This window comes from Barbus barbus (genome assembly GCF_936440315.1).
Source record: "Barbus barbus genome assembly, chromosome: 14".
In the NCBI taxonomy this organism is placed as follows: domain Eukaryota; kingdom Metazoa; phylum Chordata; class Actinopteri; order Cypriniformes; family Cyprinidae; genus Barbus; species Barbus barbus.
Genome location: NC_136742.1, coordinates 21247104 through 21266937, shown reverse-complemented (window position 1 = coordinate 21266937; position 19834 = coordinate 21247104). Strand labels below are relative to the sequence as shown.

Genomic DNA, 19834 nt, shown 5'->3' with positions numbered 1-19834 from the left:
TGCATATTGAACCATTGCCGATACAATACCCTGGACCTTGAGTGAAGTTGCTGTGCCTCGCACGGCTCGGGGTTTCAAGCACTCTTTCACAAATCAAGGGCTTCGCCCAAATTGCATTTTTTTATCTTCATTTTTTTGATAGAGAGGATACAATAGAAAGAAACATGATTGCGATGACAACTTTCAATCCAATTTATCCTAGTTCCTTTTTAATGGGCTGCTCTGATGTGAAATGAACTCCAAGGTTACATGAGCCAAGCGGCTGTGCCGTTCTCTTTACCTTATCTACAGCATTTCTGCACATACTGACTCTCAACAACATTTAAATTCCATCAAAAGTAATTTAGGCATGATCTGTCATCCTGGAAACAGAATAAACAATAAATACGAGACAATGCTAGACTTAATAACAAAAGGTTGAATGTAGGCCTGTGATTGCAGTGTCTTGTACAGTAATTTGAAACAATACAAAAACACCTGTTTCCCAATAGCGTACACTCATAGTTATATATCATACATTTGAATACATAGTTACATATATGACTTTCCAAAAAGCATAAATTAAGTGCAGTGTTCACTTTTGTCCTGGTTTCAGTAAAAATACACTATAAATACCCACACAAAACAAATGACCCTTATTTGAAGAAGCAGTTATTATAAACCATTTTTGAACCAATTCTTACCCCAAAATATTCTTACAATGAAAAAAACGTTTCTTCTACTCTGTTTCTGAAGGACATTTGAGGAAGAACTGACCTTCACAATTAAGTATTGCCTGTGTTCAAGATTCCTCTATATGTGAGCATTCAGGACCTGCGCCTTCTCATTGTTTCTTCCTGTTCTTTTTCTATTCTGAGTAACCATTCCTAATTAAACTATTTTCTCCCTTTCGGAGCCACCTGCCACAGTCTTAGCACATCAATAAAAAAAACCTTCTGACTCTTTATCAGTAAATGAAATCACCTTAATTTTCTTATCTTGGTAGCATGAAATTTTGAATCACTTAAAGCAAATAACAAATGAGCGATAACTAGAATTTATGCAGTTTTTAATATTGTTTTGTGTATAATACTGACAAATGTCCATGTGCTGTGGATGAACAATACCCAGATATAATTCATTTCACTGTTCATTTTGATAATTCCTGCACATGGAATACTAACACTTGCCCTCCAGTTAACAAAACGTATTGCTTCTGAAATAATCTTCTGATGGTAAAGAAGAAAAATCTTTTAAGGCAGACTAAATGTCTAAAACCACTCTAAAGCTAGAATCGCCTCTTGGATATTTCATAGGAAGCAAACAGAGACTCTTTAGTTTTGCAAACCACCACATACATGCATGTGTTTGATCCGTTTTATTGGAAAATTCTCATAAACAAAACAATGGCACAGCAGTATACAAATTTGGAAACATGCATTGTAGGCAGAACTCTCTGTGTTTCTGTGTACCACCAATACACAGTAAAAACAGGCTTGTCTGCAGCCAAGTGGGGCACACAGCACATGATTAACCACGTATCAAGGAGGTTCTCAATAAGAGCATCCTGCACGATGAGCTGCTGCATGTGTTCTTCAGCATTAAAAGCAACACAAGCAGGTAGTAGCAATAACACAGGGAAGCCGATGTGTGTGATATAGTGCTTGCATAATTGTGATACAGTTATTTGGTTTGTTTCGCTTGATCTTGTACTAATCGACGTTAGTGGTGCTCTCAGACAAAACTACCATAAATAATTGTTAACCACAATGAATTACACATAAGAACGTATTTGATCTGACTTAAAGTGGTAATATTAAAATTATGGATTTATAAATCAGAACAAAAAGACTGAAACAATCTAGAAGCAGAGATCAAAAAAGTACTTTTGGAGAAGCGAAGGGACAACTAACGCTAGAAAACATTTTCAATTATTTTGTAAATGTTTTGGACACCCTATGGTTCATGCTAAGATTCTGTTGCTGTTAAGAAAGGTTTGAATCCTTATTGCTTGTGGACCATGTTTGTGTGTGTGTGTGTGTGTGTGTGTGTGAGAGAGAAGAGTCCAGACCGGTTCAGGCTTGTCTAATTTTGGAAGGGGTGTAGGTTTTATCCACCGACTCGTCCTGTAGAAACATGTGCAGGCAGCGCTCATTTTGGGCCAATGGATGACCAGCCACTCTGGAAAAACCAGATAAAAAAAAAATGCATGTTAGCCACCATAAAAATATTATGCAAGGACACACACTGTACAGCAGGAGAGAGAGAGAGAGAGAGAGAGAAGGCAGAATCAACTTTGACCCCAATCAAGATACAACTCTTAGATATTATTAGGAGGCTGTGACATTCTGCAGCATTCTTCTTCAGATCATAAATCATCCAGCTTGTATTTTAGAGCAATAATAATCAAAATTTAATTACGCATATCTTTAAAAACAGTAGAATGAGCCATCATGCTAATTAAACTCATTATTTTACCATTCACTCTATTCCAGCTTCCAGTGGAATAAAAAAAGGACCCTTACACCTCTAAAATTACACATGCTCACGGTGTTACAAGTCAAGATGACGGAGGATCATTTTCAGATTTGGGACAGGCAAATGTAAAGACATGCTGTACAAATCCACTCACACATAGTCTAGAAGTATGATGGGAATGCGTCCCTTCTCCAGGTGCTATTAGTAGTGAACAATGACATTTAATTCAGGAATTTTTGGTAAAAGAAAAAAAATCCCATCTTAATTACCTCCATATCCTTTCTTTCTTCAAACCTAATTTACAGCTGTTCGTCTCGTATTACAATTCAAACAGGTAGAGCCGGCGCATTTGCACATGAAACAAAGATAATGGCAAAGTCTGCAATCACAGCAAATAATTACAATCGAACTGTAACTTTTATTGTCTCAGTCGGCGGGGGAACGGCACCTCGGATCAAAAATAAGCAGGAGTGCACACAACATCTTGTAGGGAAAAGGTATGCATGCCTGTAATTTCACTCGCAATTATCATAAATTACACAAAAATAAAACAAATGTAAAAAGTAAAGCTGGTGCACTTGCGGCCTCTCATCAGTTTCGATCATTCTGTAGGTAATTATGAGAGAAGGAAAAAAAAAAGTGTGAGGGAAGACATCAGATGACACAAAGGCTGGCAAGTGTCTGTTTTTCTCTTTTACTGAAGTACCTTAACCTAAAAACTCAAAATTAACAGAAAAAGGAAAAACTATTGTAATTCGTTAACGTGATAACCGCCTCTGTCTTCTTTATAAAAACAGTTCAGATGTGCCAAGGCTAAAAGAAGTTAAGAGGAAAGACACGCAGTAGATGACTATGTAAATTTTGTCATATCATACAGTGGGGCAAATAAGTATTTGATACACTGCCGATTTTTCAAGTTTTCCCACTTACAAAGAATGGAGAGATCTGTAATTTTCATCATAGGTACACCTCAACTGTGAGAGACGGAATATTTTTAAAAAATCCAGAAAATCACATTATATACTTAATAATTAATAATTAACTTCCATTTTATTGCATGAAATAAGTATTTGATCACCTACCAACCAGCAAGAATTCTGGCTCTCACAGACCTGTTAGTTTGTCTTTAAGAAGCCCTCCTATCCTCCACTCCAACCTGTGTTAATTGCACCTGTTTGAACTCGTTACCTGTATAAAAGACACCTGTTCACACACTCAATCATTCAGACTCCAACCTCTCCACTATGGGCAAGACCAAAGAGCTGTCTAAGGACATTAGGGACAAAACTGTAGACCTGCACAAGGCTGGGATGGGCTACAGGACAATAGGCAAACAGCTTGGTGAGAAGGCAACAACTGTTGGCGCAATTATTAGAAAATGGAAGAAATTCAAGATGACTGTCAATCTCCCTCGGACTGGGGCTCCATGCAAGATCTCACCTCGTGGAGTATCAATGATCCTGAGAAAGGTGAGGGATCCGACTAGAACTACACGGGAGGACCTGGTCAATGACCTGAAGAGAGCTGGGACCACAGTCTCAACGGTTACCATTAGTAACACACTACACCGTCATGTATTAAAATCCTGCAGTGCGTGCAAGGTCCCCCTGCTCAAGCCAGCACATGTCCAGGCCCATCTGAAGTTTGCCGAAGACCATCTTGATGATCCAAAGGAGGCATGGGAGAAGGTCATGTGGTCAGATGAGACCAAAATATAACTTTTTGCTAATAAACTCCACTTGCCGTGTTTGGAGGAAGAAGATGGATGAGCACAATCCCAAGAACACCATCCCAACCGTGAAGCATGGGGGTGGAAACATCATGCTTTGGGGGTGCTTTTCTGCAAAGGGGACAGGATGACTGCACCGTATTGAGGGGAGGATAGATGGAGCCATGTATCGCGGGATTTTGGGCAACAACCTCCTTCCCTAGGAGCATTGAAGATGGGTGGTGGCTGGGTCTTCCAGCATGACAATGACCCCAAACACACAGCAAGGGCAACTAAGGAGTGCCACAATGAAAATGTAAGAAGCATTTCAAGGTCCTGGAGTGGCCTAGCCAGTCTCCAGACCTGAACCCAATAGAAAATCTATGGATGGAGCTGAAACTCCGTGTTGCCCAGCGACAGCCCCAAAACCTGAAAGATCTGGAGAAGACCTGTATGGAGGAGTGGGCCAAAATCCCTGCTGCAGTGTGTGCAAACCTGGTCAAGAACTACAGGAAATGTCTGACCTCTGTAATTGTAAACAAAGGTTTCTGTACCAAATATTAAGTTCTGATTTTCTATTGTATCAAATACTTATTTCACGCAATAAAATGGAAATTAATTATTTAAAAAAAAAATATCATACAATGTGATTTTCTGGATTTTTTTTTGTATTCTGTCTCTCACAGTTGAGGTGTACCTACGATAAAAATTACAGATCTCTCCATTCTTTGTAAGTGGGAAAACTTAAAATCGGCAGTGCTGCCCCACTGTACACTTGAGAACAAAATCGCAAGAAAAACTCTTATCTTTAATAACATAGGTACATACAGTATCCTCCAATAATACTGCCACTTTTATCCTCTTTTTTTTCTTGAAAATATTTACAAGTAAATTTAACCTCTACATTTCAATAAATAACTGAAAAAAATATATATATATTAGCACTAAACCATTTTGTTTTTCCAAATTTATATGCCACGGGGGAAAAATTTTTATTTATTTTTTTTCTTCCAACATGGCAATTTTTCTTTCATGGCTTACACTTTAGTATATATATATGTGTGTGTGTGTATATATATATATATATGTGTGTGTGTATATATATATATATATATATATATGTGTGTGTGTATATATATATATATATATATATATATATATATATATATATATATATATATAAATAAAAGTATTGGAACAGTAAAGACAAAATTGCTCTGTTGGCTATGGAGTCAAGACATCTACAAATATGATTAAAAGATGAATATGAGACAAACTACAGAATGTCACATTTTATTATTGTGTGATTCAACACATAGATGTTTTACCAGCTAAGAAGTTCATCACTTTTAGGGTTTCATCCCTCTATCTGATGTGAGCATAAGTATTGGAACAGTTGCCTCACAGGTCTTTCTAAGTGATCAGCTGTGTCCTGTTGCATTAATTCTTCAGATATTAAAAGCAGGGAATGTGTCGTATCAGTTATATCCATTACTTCTGCATTCTGAATCTTGCATTCGATGATGACACACACAAACCAGGATGAAGACGAGGGAGCTGACTTTGAGAGAAAAGCACAAACACTTTCACACAGGGCCATCTGGGTTTGGATTTTGTTTTCCCTTCATAAAAAAAAAACATTTAAAAACTGCATGTTGTGTTTACTTGTGTTATCTTTGATTAATATTTAAATTCGTTTGATGATCTGAAACATTAAAGTGTGACAAACATGCAAAAAAATTAAAAATTAAAAAAAAATATATACACACACACACACACACACACATCTCATTAATAGATCTATAATTTAAAGACTAGATTTTTGTGAATGTTTTGAATGAAAAGTTGTTAGGTTGACTGGGAAAGACATTCTTTTGTTCATATTTTGGCTTTTTAGGTTCTGAATACTAGTGGAAAACTAATTTAGCATTGAGAACTGAATGTTAGCCATAGAGATGCTGCAATACAGTAATTTTCTTGACACTTAAACAGTACAGCATGGCGCTAGCAACTCCAAAATCATGAGTTTGACTGCCAAGAAATACATGAACTGATAAAATGTACACCTGGAATGGAGTTCAATGTAAAACCAAAGATTAATGTTTCTGGTGAACAGAAATGCAAGGTATCTGGAGGAACTTGTGACTCACTTGTTGAGGAACTGTTCTAGGCCTTGCCGCCGCTCTTCAATAAAGGAGTCATCAAATATACCATCATCCCCACGGAATGGGAGCTGCCTGATCAGAGCCTTTCCAGGAAGAGGAGGAACTACCACCTATTTGAAATGCAAAAACTTTACATACATCTCAATGCAATCACTGGCCTCTTACTATCACTTCAAACTTCATTACCTGAACAACAGTATAATTTCCAATCCAATGATTGAAAAAGCATTACTCTTAAATGTTTCTAGTTTAATTGGACCCTTACAACAACAACAACAACATGGAAGGATGATAAAATGCCCCACTCTGAGCATTCATGCACCATGCTCCATCCAAACAAAAACTTTATTTCATTCATCTATCCTTCACCTTGCTTTCTCTCTCCAGCTCTCCTCTCAGCCACTCAAAGTCGCTGTATCTCCTCCGGACACGTGACTCCTTCAGTTTGAAGATAGGGAGGTTTGTCTGGGGAGAATAGAAATTAAACATTGAAACATTTCTATCTCAGATTAAGGCAGACCGTTTCAAAACAGACATACATTTTTAAATAAAAGTAGTTTGAAAACCACGTTAAGACTGACGGTGTGGCTGAACTGCGTCATTATTTCAATAAAACCAAGTTCAGTATTAGAGTAAAGCATTGAATAAATAGGTTGAGTCCATAAGAAGGCCCACCGAGACACTAAAACAGGGTCACTGGGTCACTTTATGAAATAAAAGAACAGCCTGATGACAGCATTCAAGGAGAAGCTGAAGAGGCAAAAGGCAGCGTAAGTAACAAACACACAGATGGGAATAAAGGTACAGATCAATACTCCTACACAGGCTGATTTGCTCGACGCAGACTCCAAACAGATGAACACACTGTGGAAGAGACAGTAAGTTAAACGAATAAATGAATGTATGCTTTGGGGACAAAGTCTCATGTGGGCCCTAATTGGACAGGAAGAGTTGAAATGCTCATCGATCCTCAGTTACCCCAAGACCTTTCCTTTTTCCATCGCTTATTCTCTCCGTCCATCTCTTCGGCTGCTCCAAGTCTGGTTTTTAGCCTTGAGAGGGTCCCTTCAGAAAGTGTAGATCTTTCCTCACAATGAGGAACATTGATGAAATACCCACCACTGCAGCTTCCCCCACCTCTATTTTTTAAGTCTTTATCCAACTCCGCTTGTTTCCCATCTCTATTAACCTGACTCATATCTATGTTTTTCTTCTTATGTCTCAGTAAATCTTATAATTTAACGTATTAAATTAATCTATTAAATTGTCATCGAAGTGAAACTGTCCAATAATAAAGTTGTCACATAAAATAAAAGTGTCACATAAAATAAGTATATTCAGCTGGTCATATGATCTCATATGACCCAGTCCATGTAGAATAAAATAGTTGACGTTAGCCATTGACTTCCATAATATTTTTTGTCCTTACTATGGAAGTCAATGGCTACCAGCAACTGCATGTTCAGTTACCCACATTTGTCAAAAAATATTTTGTGTTCAACAGAAGACAGAAATTCATACAGGTATTGGAACAACATTATGGTGAGTAAATGACAATTTTCATTTTTGGGAGAGCTATCCCTTTGACTTTCTATTTATCAAAGAATCCAGAAAAAAAATAAAAAGCATCACAGTAACTTCTTTAAAAAGTTTTTTTCCGACCCAAACTTTTTAAGTGTAAATTTATAAATTCATCAAAACTCAGAGATATTTGACCCAAAAATAAAAAATCTGTCATCATTTATTCACCCCCATGATGTTCCAAATCTCTATGAAAACAAATATATATATTTTTTAATTCATAGAATTTTTTATAAAAAGACATGTTTGTATAACTTCCAGTCTTATTCACATTCCGTCCTGTTGCACTCACCCCCATCATTGCCAAGTGTTTTGAGAAACTGGTTGCATCCCACTTAAAATCCTGTCTCCCTGCTACACTGGACCCATTCCAATTTGCCTATCGCCACAATAGGTCAACAGAGGACGCCATCTCAACAGCGCTTCACTCTGCCCTCACCCACCTGGACAGTCAAAACACACATGTGAGAATGCTGTTCATAGACTTCAGTTCTGCATTTAATACAGTAATCCCCTCCAAGCTGATCTCCAAGCTCAGCCAGCTTGGAATCAGCACACCCATCTGCAATTGGATTCTAGATTTTCTGACTAACAGACCTCAGTCCGTTAAGTTAGATAACCTCTCCTCCTCCATCATCACCCTGAACACCGGCGTGCCACAGGGCTGCGTACTGAGCCCTCTCCTGTACTCCCTCTTCACCCATGACTGTGTTCCTGTTTATGGCTCCAACACCATAATTAAATTTGCAGATGACACCACGGTGGTAGGTCTGATCAAGGATGACGATGAATCAGCCTACAGGGATGAGGTGCAGCACCTGGCTGTGTGGTGTGCCACCAATAATCTACAACTAAACACCCAGAAGACAAAGGAGATCATTGTGGACTTCAGGCGGACTAGGAGTCATGCACACACACCCATCTACATCAACGGAGCTGTAGTGGAGCGTGTGTCGAGTTTCAAGTTCCTTGGCATCCACATCTCTGATGACCTCACCTGGTCCCATAACACCTCCACTCTAGTCAAAAAGGCACAGCAGCGCCTTTACTTCTTAAGGAGCCTTAAGAAAGTTCACCTGAATCCCAGGATCCTTGTGGAATTCTACCGCTGTACCATTGAGAGCATACTCACGAACTGCATCTCAGTATGGTACAGCAAATGCTCCGCATCTGACCGCAAAGCACTCCAGCGGGTGGTGAAAACTGCTCAACGGATCACCGGCACCCAGTTAACTTCCATTGAGAACATTTATCATAAGCGCTGTCTGGGCAGGGCAAGAAACATCATCAAGGATGCCTCTCACCCTAACCATGGACTTTTCACCCTCCTTCCATCCGGCAGGCGTTACAGGTGCCTACGCTCTCGCACTAGTAGGCTCAGGAAGAGCTTCTTCCCCGAGGCTGTGACACTTCTGAACGCCACACCACCAATCTAACCTGCACCTGCTTATTACTGCACTGGTCACAGTACTTTACACACATGCATTTGCACTACTCTTATTTTGCACAGACTGCACAAGTTATTACACTATAAACTGTATAAAGTTGTTACTACACAAAGCACAGTAAACTATTTCTATAAAATATTGCACTACTGCTATTTTGCATAGAATACATTGTTCTATCAATATTTTGCACACTCATCCAGCTGTATTTATTTATTACCACTGTTCCCACGTTTCTGCTGTTCATAATGTATATAATCCTACATTGCTCTGTTTATAATGTACATACAATCCCTACATTGCATTCCTATTTATATTCTGTATATACTCTGCTCAATACTGTACAATACTGTATATAGCAATTCCACTGTACATTCTGTAAATCATATCTTCACTTACTCTGCACTTATATGTATATAAAACACTATATTCTTGCACTTCTGGTTAGATGCTAACTGCATTTCATTAGCTCTGTACTTGTACTCTGCATAAATGACAATAAAGTTTAATCTAATCTAATCTAATTTAATTTTTATTTGCAGTAACCTCCTCACATCACTGTATTTCTGTGATCTCCAGTACCATCTGTATTTTTGTAATTCTGATCTAGGCATTTCCTCAACCCACGTGGTCATATAAAACGGGGATTAACTCAATAGCTTTGAGAGCAGGGTAGCTGCAGTGCCGAGGAAGCGTTTAGTAGCAACCTCGCTGAGGTGCTGACTAATACTTTGTGAATGGCTGAACCACTGGGTTTACGTTGCACTAAGTACGGAGGTCAAAAGAAGTTAATCCCTATGTCAATTGATCGCAGTAACAGGTAATTTAATACGCACACTCATGACAATAATGTCATGGTTTCAGGACTATTATGTGGTCCACGGTCACACCGGAGGAGGAGTTAGTTAGTTATTGAACAGGATTAGTTCTTAGGCCAAGTGTGAAAGCCCATTTATCTTGAAAACTTATTAAAACGCACACACACACACAGAAATGATAAAGACCTACAAAGGTGTCAACAGGTCAGGTTCTGTTTCTTATTTCACTCTACGTCTTCAGTCATGCGTTTACAAGGTGAAGCTGGGATTGAAAAAAAATATATATCCAAGCTGGTTAGTCATCTCTTCTCCTTATTTGCAAGGCAGAGGGCAGAAGACATCAATTAAAACCGAAAAAACGTGAGTAGAAAACCCATGGATGATGATAATGATCATGTCGGATGATTATTACTATTATAATGACACTTGGTCAAAGGACAAGTTTGCCAATTCTGCCACCAGCCAAAGTGTGGCATTTCTGTGCCACTACCAGCAGTACCAGTAATAAAACAGCAAAAATAATAATTATATCTGAACAGGCTTTCTAAATAACGCTCTCTGTCTGGAAGCTCCAACCTCAGCTCATACAACTAGTCAAATCAATGTTACCATGTTGGGCCGCTCAAACAAAATGAAAAAAAAAAAAAAAAATTCACTTACTTCGAAAGCTGCCTCTGTACATTAAGATTAGGACAAAGTATTTTATTTATTTTTAATAAATAACTGTACCTTATGTAACACTTTTACATTGTTACAACATTTCTATATTGAAATAATGCTGTTCTTTTGAACTTTCTATTCATCAACGAATACTGAAAAAAAAATATTATGGTTTCCATTAAAATCTTAAGCAACAACTGCTTTGATAATTAAAAAAAACAAGAAAGATTTCTTGAACCGAAAATCAGCATATCAGAATGGTTTCTGAAGGATCATGTGACAAGACTGGAGTAATGGCTGCTTAAAAATTCAGCTGTGTCATCACAGGAATAAAATTACATATTCAGATAGAAAATATCTACTTTCAATTGTAAAAATTTGACATACTTAAAAAAAAAAAAAACAACAACTACTGTCTACTGACCAATAAGAAAAGTAACAACAAGCTGCATGACTGAAGTATCAATCACGTACCTACTGCAAACTCCACAAGAAGTGCTGAGATTTACAACTTTGGCTTAGGGTTTTGTTCAAATCCCCCACCTTAAGTATGAGCAATAGTAATAGTGATGCTTGCAAGCAACACTAATTACACTTCAACAAAAATGCTGTGATGGGAGCAGTGTTGTATTGATGCGTGTGCACGTGTAAAGAGAAAGGAGGGGTGTGTCACACTGTATACAGCTGCAGATGTAAACTCTGAAGAGTTTGACTGTCCTCCCCTCACTGCTAATGATCTCAATCAAACCTGAGACAAGCAAATAAAACAGGCCAACAAAGAGCCTGATTACCGTGGCAACCAAAGTTAACCACACAGACGGAAGCCCTTACACATCAAACACTCAATGAGCAGATGAAAACAGCCCAATTCATTAAGACAGCAGCCTTGTGTTGAGGCTAAGACAGGGTTTTTCAAGAGGTCCATCAATACCTGGGAGTGTACTGGTGAGAGGGGAACGGTATGACATAATTAAATCGGCAGGTAATGAGACTATGTTACACGATCAAATGCTTAGAGACTCTCTGATGGTTAGCTATGCTCTCTTGGCTGGTTTTTATGATAATTCCATAAGCTCCGTGGGATATTTAATGATGTCTGTTCTTTTTTTATTATGTTTAGACGCCAACTAACAGGACCTGCTACAAACAAAGTCTTCTTCACATGAAGCATAACACTGTGACACCGTGATAACCAAGAGTGATGTGATGTTAATCATGTTAATCAGAGTTTTTGACATTTGCTGCTCCGAGAAAACAACATCTGGTAGATTGCTTGGTATCTATTTGGTTGCACTCAATAGCCCTGCCCTGAGTGAAACCTCAATGGTCCAAAATCTAGCACCACATAGCTGTATGCAGCATTTTCACATCCAGTGCGAATAGGCAAATAGCTTGTGGCTGGATCACAAAGATACATTTTACACGCATACAATGATCAAAGATAAAATGATACATTTTAAATGGAATATTTTAGGAAATTAAATATTTTAATAAGATGCATTAAATTAAATAGTAAAAATGTCTAAAATGTTACAAAAGATTCACTGTAAAAATATGATATGATCAATAAGTCATGTCAACATGTGTTTCCATTACTTCAACTTAATCAAAACAGTTGAACTAATTTCAACTTCATTTTTGAAGTCATTCTAATAAAATGCAAGTTTAAAATGACTTAATTTAAGGCAGCAACTGAATTTTAGTGTTTGTTTCTATTTCAAATGCTTTTCATTTTAACTTTATATTCATCAAATAATCCTGAATCTATCACAGTTTCCAAAAATTAATAAGCAGCACTGTTTTCAACATTGATAATAATAACAATAAAAAAAAAGTTACTTGTGGAGCTTTAAAGTATCTTGAAGTCTATGAAAAAACATGGCAAGAAAGCTGTTTAAAATAAAATGATAAAATAAACAGGACTAAATTGTCATGAAACATGGCTCAGTTTGAATGTCAAATTGGACTAAAATTAATTTATATAATGCAGCATGTGTGCAAACTGTCCTTTCACTGGTCAGAATTATATCTATTAACCAGAGGAAAAGGCGAATATCTTTTGATAAGAAATTACACAGAGATTATATCTTCAAGATTCAACAGGTAGCCTGTATGCTCAATGTTACCATGCAGCAGATTCATCTCATCCAAACGAACTAGGTTCAAAAACACCCTAAAAATGTCAAAAACAACAAAAGAAAACGACCCAAAAAGAATGGCACAGAATGACTGAGCGAGAAAAAGTCGGGGAGAGACAGAGTAATACAGACCAGGTACATTTTATGCACAACACCCAAAAATAGCCAATTGTGTGAAAGCTGCACTAAAAGCGCTCTTTCTTTTAGTCACTCTTCCGCACTGTTAAAAGCTTCCACATGGCTTATGCCGATATGAGAAGATGGCAGAATCCCGGTCTCTCTCCTCTTTTTCAGATGCATGTGTGTGCTGGGGACAATGGTGTATCCTCATTAGGAGGAGAGAGAGGGCAGTGAAAAAACAGCTGAGAGAGGTCACCTCACCCAGCATAAGGGCTCTGCGCTGGCTATGCATTAGCTTTTAGTGAGTCGGATCAAGTCAAGTTTAAGAGCGAGCATTTCATCTCTCCGCCCTGCTCTCTCTTTTTCAAAATAAAAGTAGCAAAAATGGAAGCACAATGCCATCTCATCGCATCATAGCTCCAAAGAGAAGAGGACAGAGGGACAATGAGAGCACTCGCGCCCCACCATCATCCCCCTCCGCGTTTTACACACAAGTCTCTCTCTCTCTCTCACACACGCACGCAAAACACACCCGCCCAACACCCTCACTCTGGCAAAAAGCTGCCCCTGTCTTTGTTCCCATAGCATCAACTCCCACTTTTGATACTGTCATCTCAAGTAGGATATGGTAGCCTTGATACAATATGCTGCCCATTACCATTAAAATAGTTGTCGGGGAGGATGCTGTAGACTTTGGATTACACTTGACTGGGACTGACAACCAGGCAAGCAAGCCATTTTTAGTAATGGCAGAAAGGGAAAAAGCGAGAGAGAGGGCTTTTTGGAAATTGGAAGAGAGAATGAAAGGGAGATAAGGAGGTGGTGAAGAGAGAAGAAAGGGAGTGAAAGATGGGTAGGGAAAGAGAGCGTTGTATACAAAAAAGCAGAAGGGGGGCTGAGGATTCTCCTGTCTGTAAACAACATTGAATCCCAAAGTCCTCCGTCTGGTGGTCTTTGTGCAGAGTCAGTGGTCTCATGTCACTCAACTTTTGCACTGTAAACAAGTTGGCCACAAAACACGACTTAACGCCATGGTGATACTGTCACATTATGGATCTGATATTAAATTATATGAACTGAAGTCAACAAACAGAAGTTCTATCATTATCTGAGAGTCCATGCTTATGATCTGCTGTCATGTGAATACGAGTTCAAACTGTCTGTGACAAACCTAATAAAACTGATCTATTCTGAGACCAAGTCACAGTTACAAGGGTGCCTAATCCATTAAAATGAAAAATTTGAGATTGTAAATGTTCAGTTTCTTACTGCTTAGTTACTTAAGCTATTTTCCTTTTATGATATAAAGCAACTGTTCTCCAACTGAACTGTCCCATCTCTTGAGCAAAAAGAAGTGTGACCAATTGGAAAATCTGGCACAAACCAAACTGATTCATAACTGAGAAGCTACACTACCTTTCCAAAATTTGGGTTTGGTAAGATTTTCTCTTATGCTTACCATAGCTTCATTTATTAAAAAGCAATAAAAATAATATTGAGGAATATTATTACAATTTAAAATAACTTTTTTCTATTTTAATATATTTCGAAGTGTCATTCAAAGTTGAATTTTCAGCAGCCATTACTCCAGTTTTACATGTCTTTCAGACATCATTCTAATATTCTGATTTGTTGCGCAAAAACATTTCCTATTATCATTAATGTAAAAAAAATTGTGTAAACCGAGCCACATTTCAGGATTCTTTAATGAATATAAAGTTGAAAAGAACTTTATTACCACTTTAAAAAAAAAATATTTAAAATAAAAAACGTTGTCTTTACTGTCACGTTTGATTTGTTTGTGTTTAATGCCATGCCAGCTTCTGTGGCTATTTTAATGGCGAGAAAATCTATGGCAGAATTATATCATGTTTTTACAATGTATTTTTGCAAAAAATGTTAAAGAAATTTATTTTTCCACCATTGGGGCTAATTTCATGGAGTTTATTCATTGTAAACATATCCAATAAATTATGCATTAAATTTGTGTGACAGTAACGGAAGTATACCTGCTTTGAGTTATTGCATTAAAGTGCCCCTATTATGAATTTTTGGAAATTACATTTCAATGCAGAATGTAACAGCTCTAAATGAATGAAAACATTCTGCAATGTTTTAAATCTGAAACTAAACCGTGCATAAAGAAATATCTTTCAAAAGAAAGAGTTGACTCTGAATCATTGAAACAAGTCCTTTTAAAACAAATCCCAAGCGTTTAATGTTGACATCAACATTAGCATATTGCCCTCCCACTTGTTGCATGCAGACCTGGGAAAACTTGATTTTCGCGTTGGTCTGAATGAAAATGCTAATTCATTCTTTGCCACTAGGTGGCGCTTTTGGAGCATTAAAAATAGCTGTTCCCCCGGTAACGGCTGTATATAAAGCAGCACTGCCCTCACAAAGGCTGCTTTAAATGAAATCGACCAATCACCACAGATTAGCACAAAGGAGGGGTTTGGAAAAATTGATTGTTGAGTGAATCATTTGGGAGCCTTTGAGCAAACAAGGTAAACAAATGCATATTATAAGAAAAATAAAGAAGTGTTTTTTGACCTTGCTTGCATGTCAACCTGTTGTTGAGGACTCCCAAAACCAAAATATGAACCTTTCATCGCCCATAATTGTCCCCTAAAGGGACAATTCTCCCCCCCAAAAATTAATTTGCATCACTTACTCACCTTAATATCTTTCCAATCCTGTTTGACTTACTTTCTTTAGCAAAACACAAAAGAACAGATTCTGAAGAATTGTACCGTTCGCACTTTACAATACACCTACAATTAATGGGAACGGAGCCTTTCAGGCATCAAAGAGGATGCAAAAGCACAATGAAAGTATCATAAATATAGTGCATGCAACTCTTGTGGTACATTTTAATGTCTTATGAAGTCACATGATAGCTTGATAAGAACAGACTAAATTTAGGTTAGCTTCTAGCTTCTTTTTATTGAGTCAGTCAGTTCACAAACAAATCATTTAGTTTTGGTTGTGAAATGAATTGATTGACTGATGACAAAGTTGTACTCGCACATCAAGATAGGTCCATAAATCGGACACTACTCACATGAACATGCCATGTTCCTGGTTCATTATGTTGAAAATATTCACCTTTTCCACTTCGTCAGTTTGATAATCAGTTGGAAATGGCATGCGTGTGAATGAATTCTACCTTTAAGTTACAGGTGAACAAAAGACAACCGAATCCATCACTAGATATGCCCATCCCGAGAGGAGACCAGAGGAGCAGGTGATGGGGGATGGGCATGTTTTGTGCCATCCAGTGGGGGGTGGGTTTGGCAGGGGGTTAAGACGAGGTCTGCACCCCCATAGTCATTCACACGTTCCACTTTAAAAGAAGGGATTAAGAAGCTTCTTGTTCCCTCTCCAAGATACACGCACACAAATATGGCTTGGCTTCTTTCTCTCACTTACCATGCCAGGATCATCTATGGGATATGACGATGGAAAGGATAATGGTTGGCCACCGAGCGAAAGAGAGAAAGCGTGCGTGGATGGTGCGGAAGAGCGTCAAAGAAAGATGCTGCTCTTGGCATGCAAAAGCATGTAATCAACACAGGCAGTGTTACTATGACAAATACAAACAAAATCTCTTTATCTCCTCTCATTGTTGCGATTGGGCTACTTCAGAAGCAAATCAAAAGTTGACAGCTCCGCTCTTTCTCTCTGTCTTGAGGGCTAGAGCGAGAGAGCGATAGCGTGAGAGGGATGTGTGGGGTGTTCCCTTATGCAAAGCAGGGTCACCGCCGACTCAGAGACACACAATAATACTGATTACACGCATATGCTAATTATTATACGCTAATCAAGTACAGTAGCTTTAGATTTGGGCTAATGGCAGGCGGTGGCTCGCTCTGTAGGTAGGAGAAAGCTAAAAATACTATAGGAAAGCTTGGAAGGCCTATTAGCAGACACAACAGCACCTGTCACAACTCATCAGCTGTGGAAAATGACTGCTTCGGACAGTAAGGGGTTTTGACAATGTCTTATCTGCGCCTCCGCCTCCTTTAGGCGAGCACTTTAAATTTAAAAGTATTGCATTTCAAAGGAGAATTTGGGCTATTTAGGGAAGAAAAAGTGAATTAGATGGGAAGAGTTTCAACAACAAAACCTGAGTCTGATGAACATTTTGTCTTTCATCAAAACTTCTGAAGCAAAGGGGACTGTATTGTTTCAAATGTTTCAAGAAAAACAGAATGGAATAGAATAGAACTGCAGACCAAAGTACAAGTGTGAAATTTGTTTCAACTACTTTCAGGTAATGTTGCAAGGTTATGCTGCAGGGATGGCGAGTGCCTTGCTCAAGTGCACAGTAGTCAGCACAATCTTTTGTTTATCAACCTAAACCACTAAGATGACTTCTACTAGGCCATGTATGTATACTTGCTAAAGAACCGTTCACACTGATTTGTAGCAACAAATATATTTCTAGAGATTTCTGCAATTTGAACAACATCGACCATTTGTGATAAGTTCAAAGATGAGCTCAACTTCATGCAAATAAGCAGTAATGCAATGTGGCGACTACCAATGGAAGGACAGAGTGTTATCCAGCTCCTGATACAGTTGGATACATCAGTAGAATACATGAAAGCCTCTTAGAAAACAACAATACGGATGGACAGATATGAGTCTCAGTCAAATACTGCAGACAACTGAGAGCTAACTTTTTTTTGCTTAGTTCAAGAAATCTTCTAAAACTATAGGGAAGAATTACACAACTTACACCAACCGACCATACAAAAGTGATTACCATGTCCACTGCTTTTCAGGGGCAAATGCTGTATGTCCATAAAACTAAATAATGACTTGAGTCAGCTTGCTTTTAATTTGGCCTACCTGTTGATTTTGGTCTAAATGATTTGTTTCTCATGCATTTGAAGTAGCCTAATTTTAAAAAGAAAATACAAGTCATTTAAATTGAAGTAATGCCAAACAGAAAGCGAATTATATATAGCGTTGAAACACTAAATATAACGCTAGAAGTTTGTAAGTAGTCTGCTATAGCGTATATAGTGATCTCATTGACTGACATAATACACTATCAGAATTTGATCTTAATTATTAGCCATATAAATATCAGCAACTGCATTAAATTGCAACATTGATAGGTTTGGGCATCTACATAAAAATGAGGTTAATATAGTTAACTTTGGCCACATGTATGTAGTCTTTGAATTCATTTCACTGAGGGGTAAATGAACATTCATCATTTGCAAGTTTAGCTGTCCTTGGATACATAATCCTAATTACATGTACCATAACTTCCCATTTTACCATGGGAATTTGGGAGGTTTTTGCATGCTATTTGGCCTGTCAGTCATTTTATCATGTGTAAGGTCAAGTCCATGCATAACAGCACACAACCACACATATGCAAAGCAGATGGCAGCCATGTGTGTCTCACTGTTCAAAACTTCCTCTAACATTCAGAATAATTTGGCCAACAAATCATGAGGGTACGCATTTTGTCAGCACAAATATGGGCAAGCTGACTCATGTCTAAGGAATGACGTGTGGGAAATTTACTGATGCAATAACAATAATCTACACAGCGAATTCAGAAAAATTTGATTACAACTTGCTGAAGCATGCGTAAAATCAATTCTGCTAAACTTGGGTACATATGAGAACAAGAACAAGGAAAATAAATAAAAATTAAATAAATAAAGCATTTTAACTAGCAAACTGAGAGGTCTCACTTCATAAAGAAGATGTGCACAGTACTTTAGCGTTAACCAGGTTCACCATTATCATTAGAAGCACTATTATCTTGGCCTTACACAAAGGGGTGTGGTCGCACAATGCTTGAGATCTAAATGGAAATTACTAGAAACTCTTGTCTCAAAACTACACACACCAACTAAACCGTGTACTTGACTGCACAACATACTTCGTTGATCATTACACAGTCAGGGTTTATTTTTCAGGCAAATATTTAGATCAATGCCAAAAGGAAAAATTAAAGGGATAGTTCACCAAAAACTGAATAATCTGTCATCAGCCACATTTTGTTCCAAACCTGTATTCATTCTTATGAATACAACACAAAAGAACAGAGATGTTATGCAGAATGTTAACACCTTTCAATGAATCTGATTTCCATACAATGAAAGTCAACTGTTACAGCTTCAGTCACATCTCCTTTTGTGTTCCGCTGAAAAAAGAAAGTTATATGGGTTTGATAAACATGAGGCTTTGCTAAATCAAAATCAAAAACAAAGCTGAACATCATGGAAATATTTATAAAGTTTTACCTGGACGCATTATTAACTAACGTGAGCTTGGCTATGATTTATACCATTAGCACTCGTTTTAATCGCATTAAAAGTGTATTTAAGCATCAGTAAGAACAAATCGGTGTGTCCAAGCGTGTGAGGTCTGATCAGGCCAGCACTCACCTTCAGTCTGATCTCATAAGTCGTGAACCTGTTCCGACCGACGCCAACCGTCTCGGGGTTGGAAACATCAATCTCTAGAAAGTTATTCGGTGGCCCATACGCATCGTTCAGGTTTTGCGGTTTAGTATACAGCCTTCTCGTATCTGCTATGGCCTCAGCCATGGCTTTCCGTTACAGATTTGAGAAAACAAGCAGCTATCGATTGCACTTCCGATCAGCTGAGGAACAGCTGACATGTGACATACCAACACGGTCACGTGGTATTATCTTCTTCTTCTTCTGGTATTTCGTGGTATTATCCCTGGGCTTTGATTGGATTA

The 19834-nt window shown here is 38.0% G+C and overlaps 2 protein-coding genes across 2 annotated transcripts in view; one reads left to right on the top strand and one right to left on the bottom strand.

Annotated features, from left to right (window-relative positions):
• LOC306879751 (enhancer of rudimentary homolog) overlaps window positions 1-19834 on the top strand; it is a 1222178-nt gene that overhangs the window by 605517 nt on the left and 596827 nt on the right. The window lies entirely within an intron of this gene.
• LOC306880636 (sorting nexin-3) lies at window positions 138-19786 on the bottom strand. Its single transcript, XM_079434283.1, has 4 exons — window positions 19515-19786; window positions 6700-6795; window positions 6316-6440; window positions 138-2160 (listed from the first exon to the last, which is right to left on the bottom strand). Exons 1-4 carry the CDS (start codon window positions 19674-19676, stop codon window positions 2055-2057), a joined length of 489 nt encoding a protein of 162 aa, XP_079290409.1. The 5' UTR covers window positions 19677-19786; the 3' UTR covers window positions 138-2054.

Excerpts from the sequence above, each read along its gene's own strand:
- LOC306880636 (XM_079434283.1), bottom strand. The coding sequence starts at position 19,676 with ATGGCTGAGGCCATAGCAGATACGAGAAGGCTGTATACTAAACCGCAA. Across the intron at positions 6,796-19,514 it reads CTTATGAGATCAGACTGAAG|ACAAACCTCCCTATCTTCAA; the intron begins GTGAGTGCTGGC and ends TATTCTCCCCAG. Across the intron at positions 6,441-6,699 it reads AGCTGGAGAGAGAAAGCAAG|GTGGTAGTTCCTCCTCTTCC; the intron begins GTGAAGGATAGA and ends CATTTCAAATAG.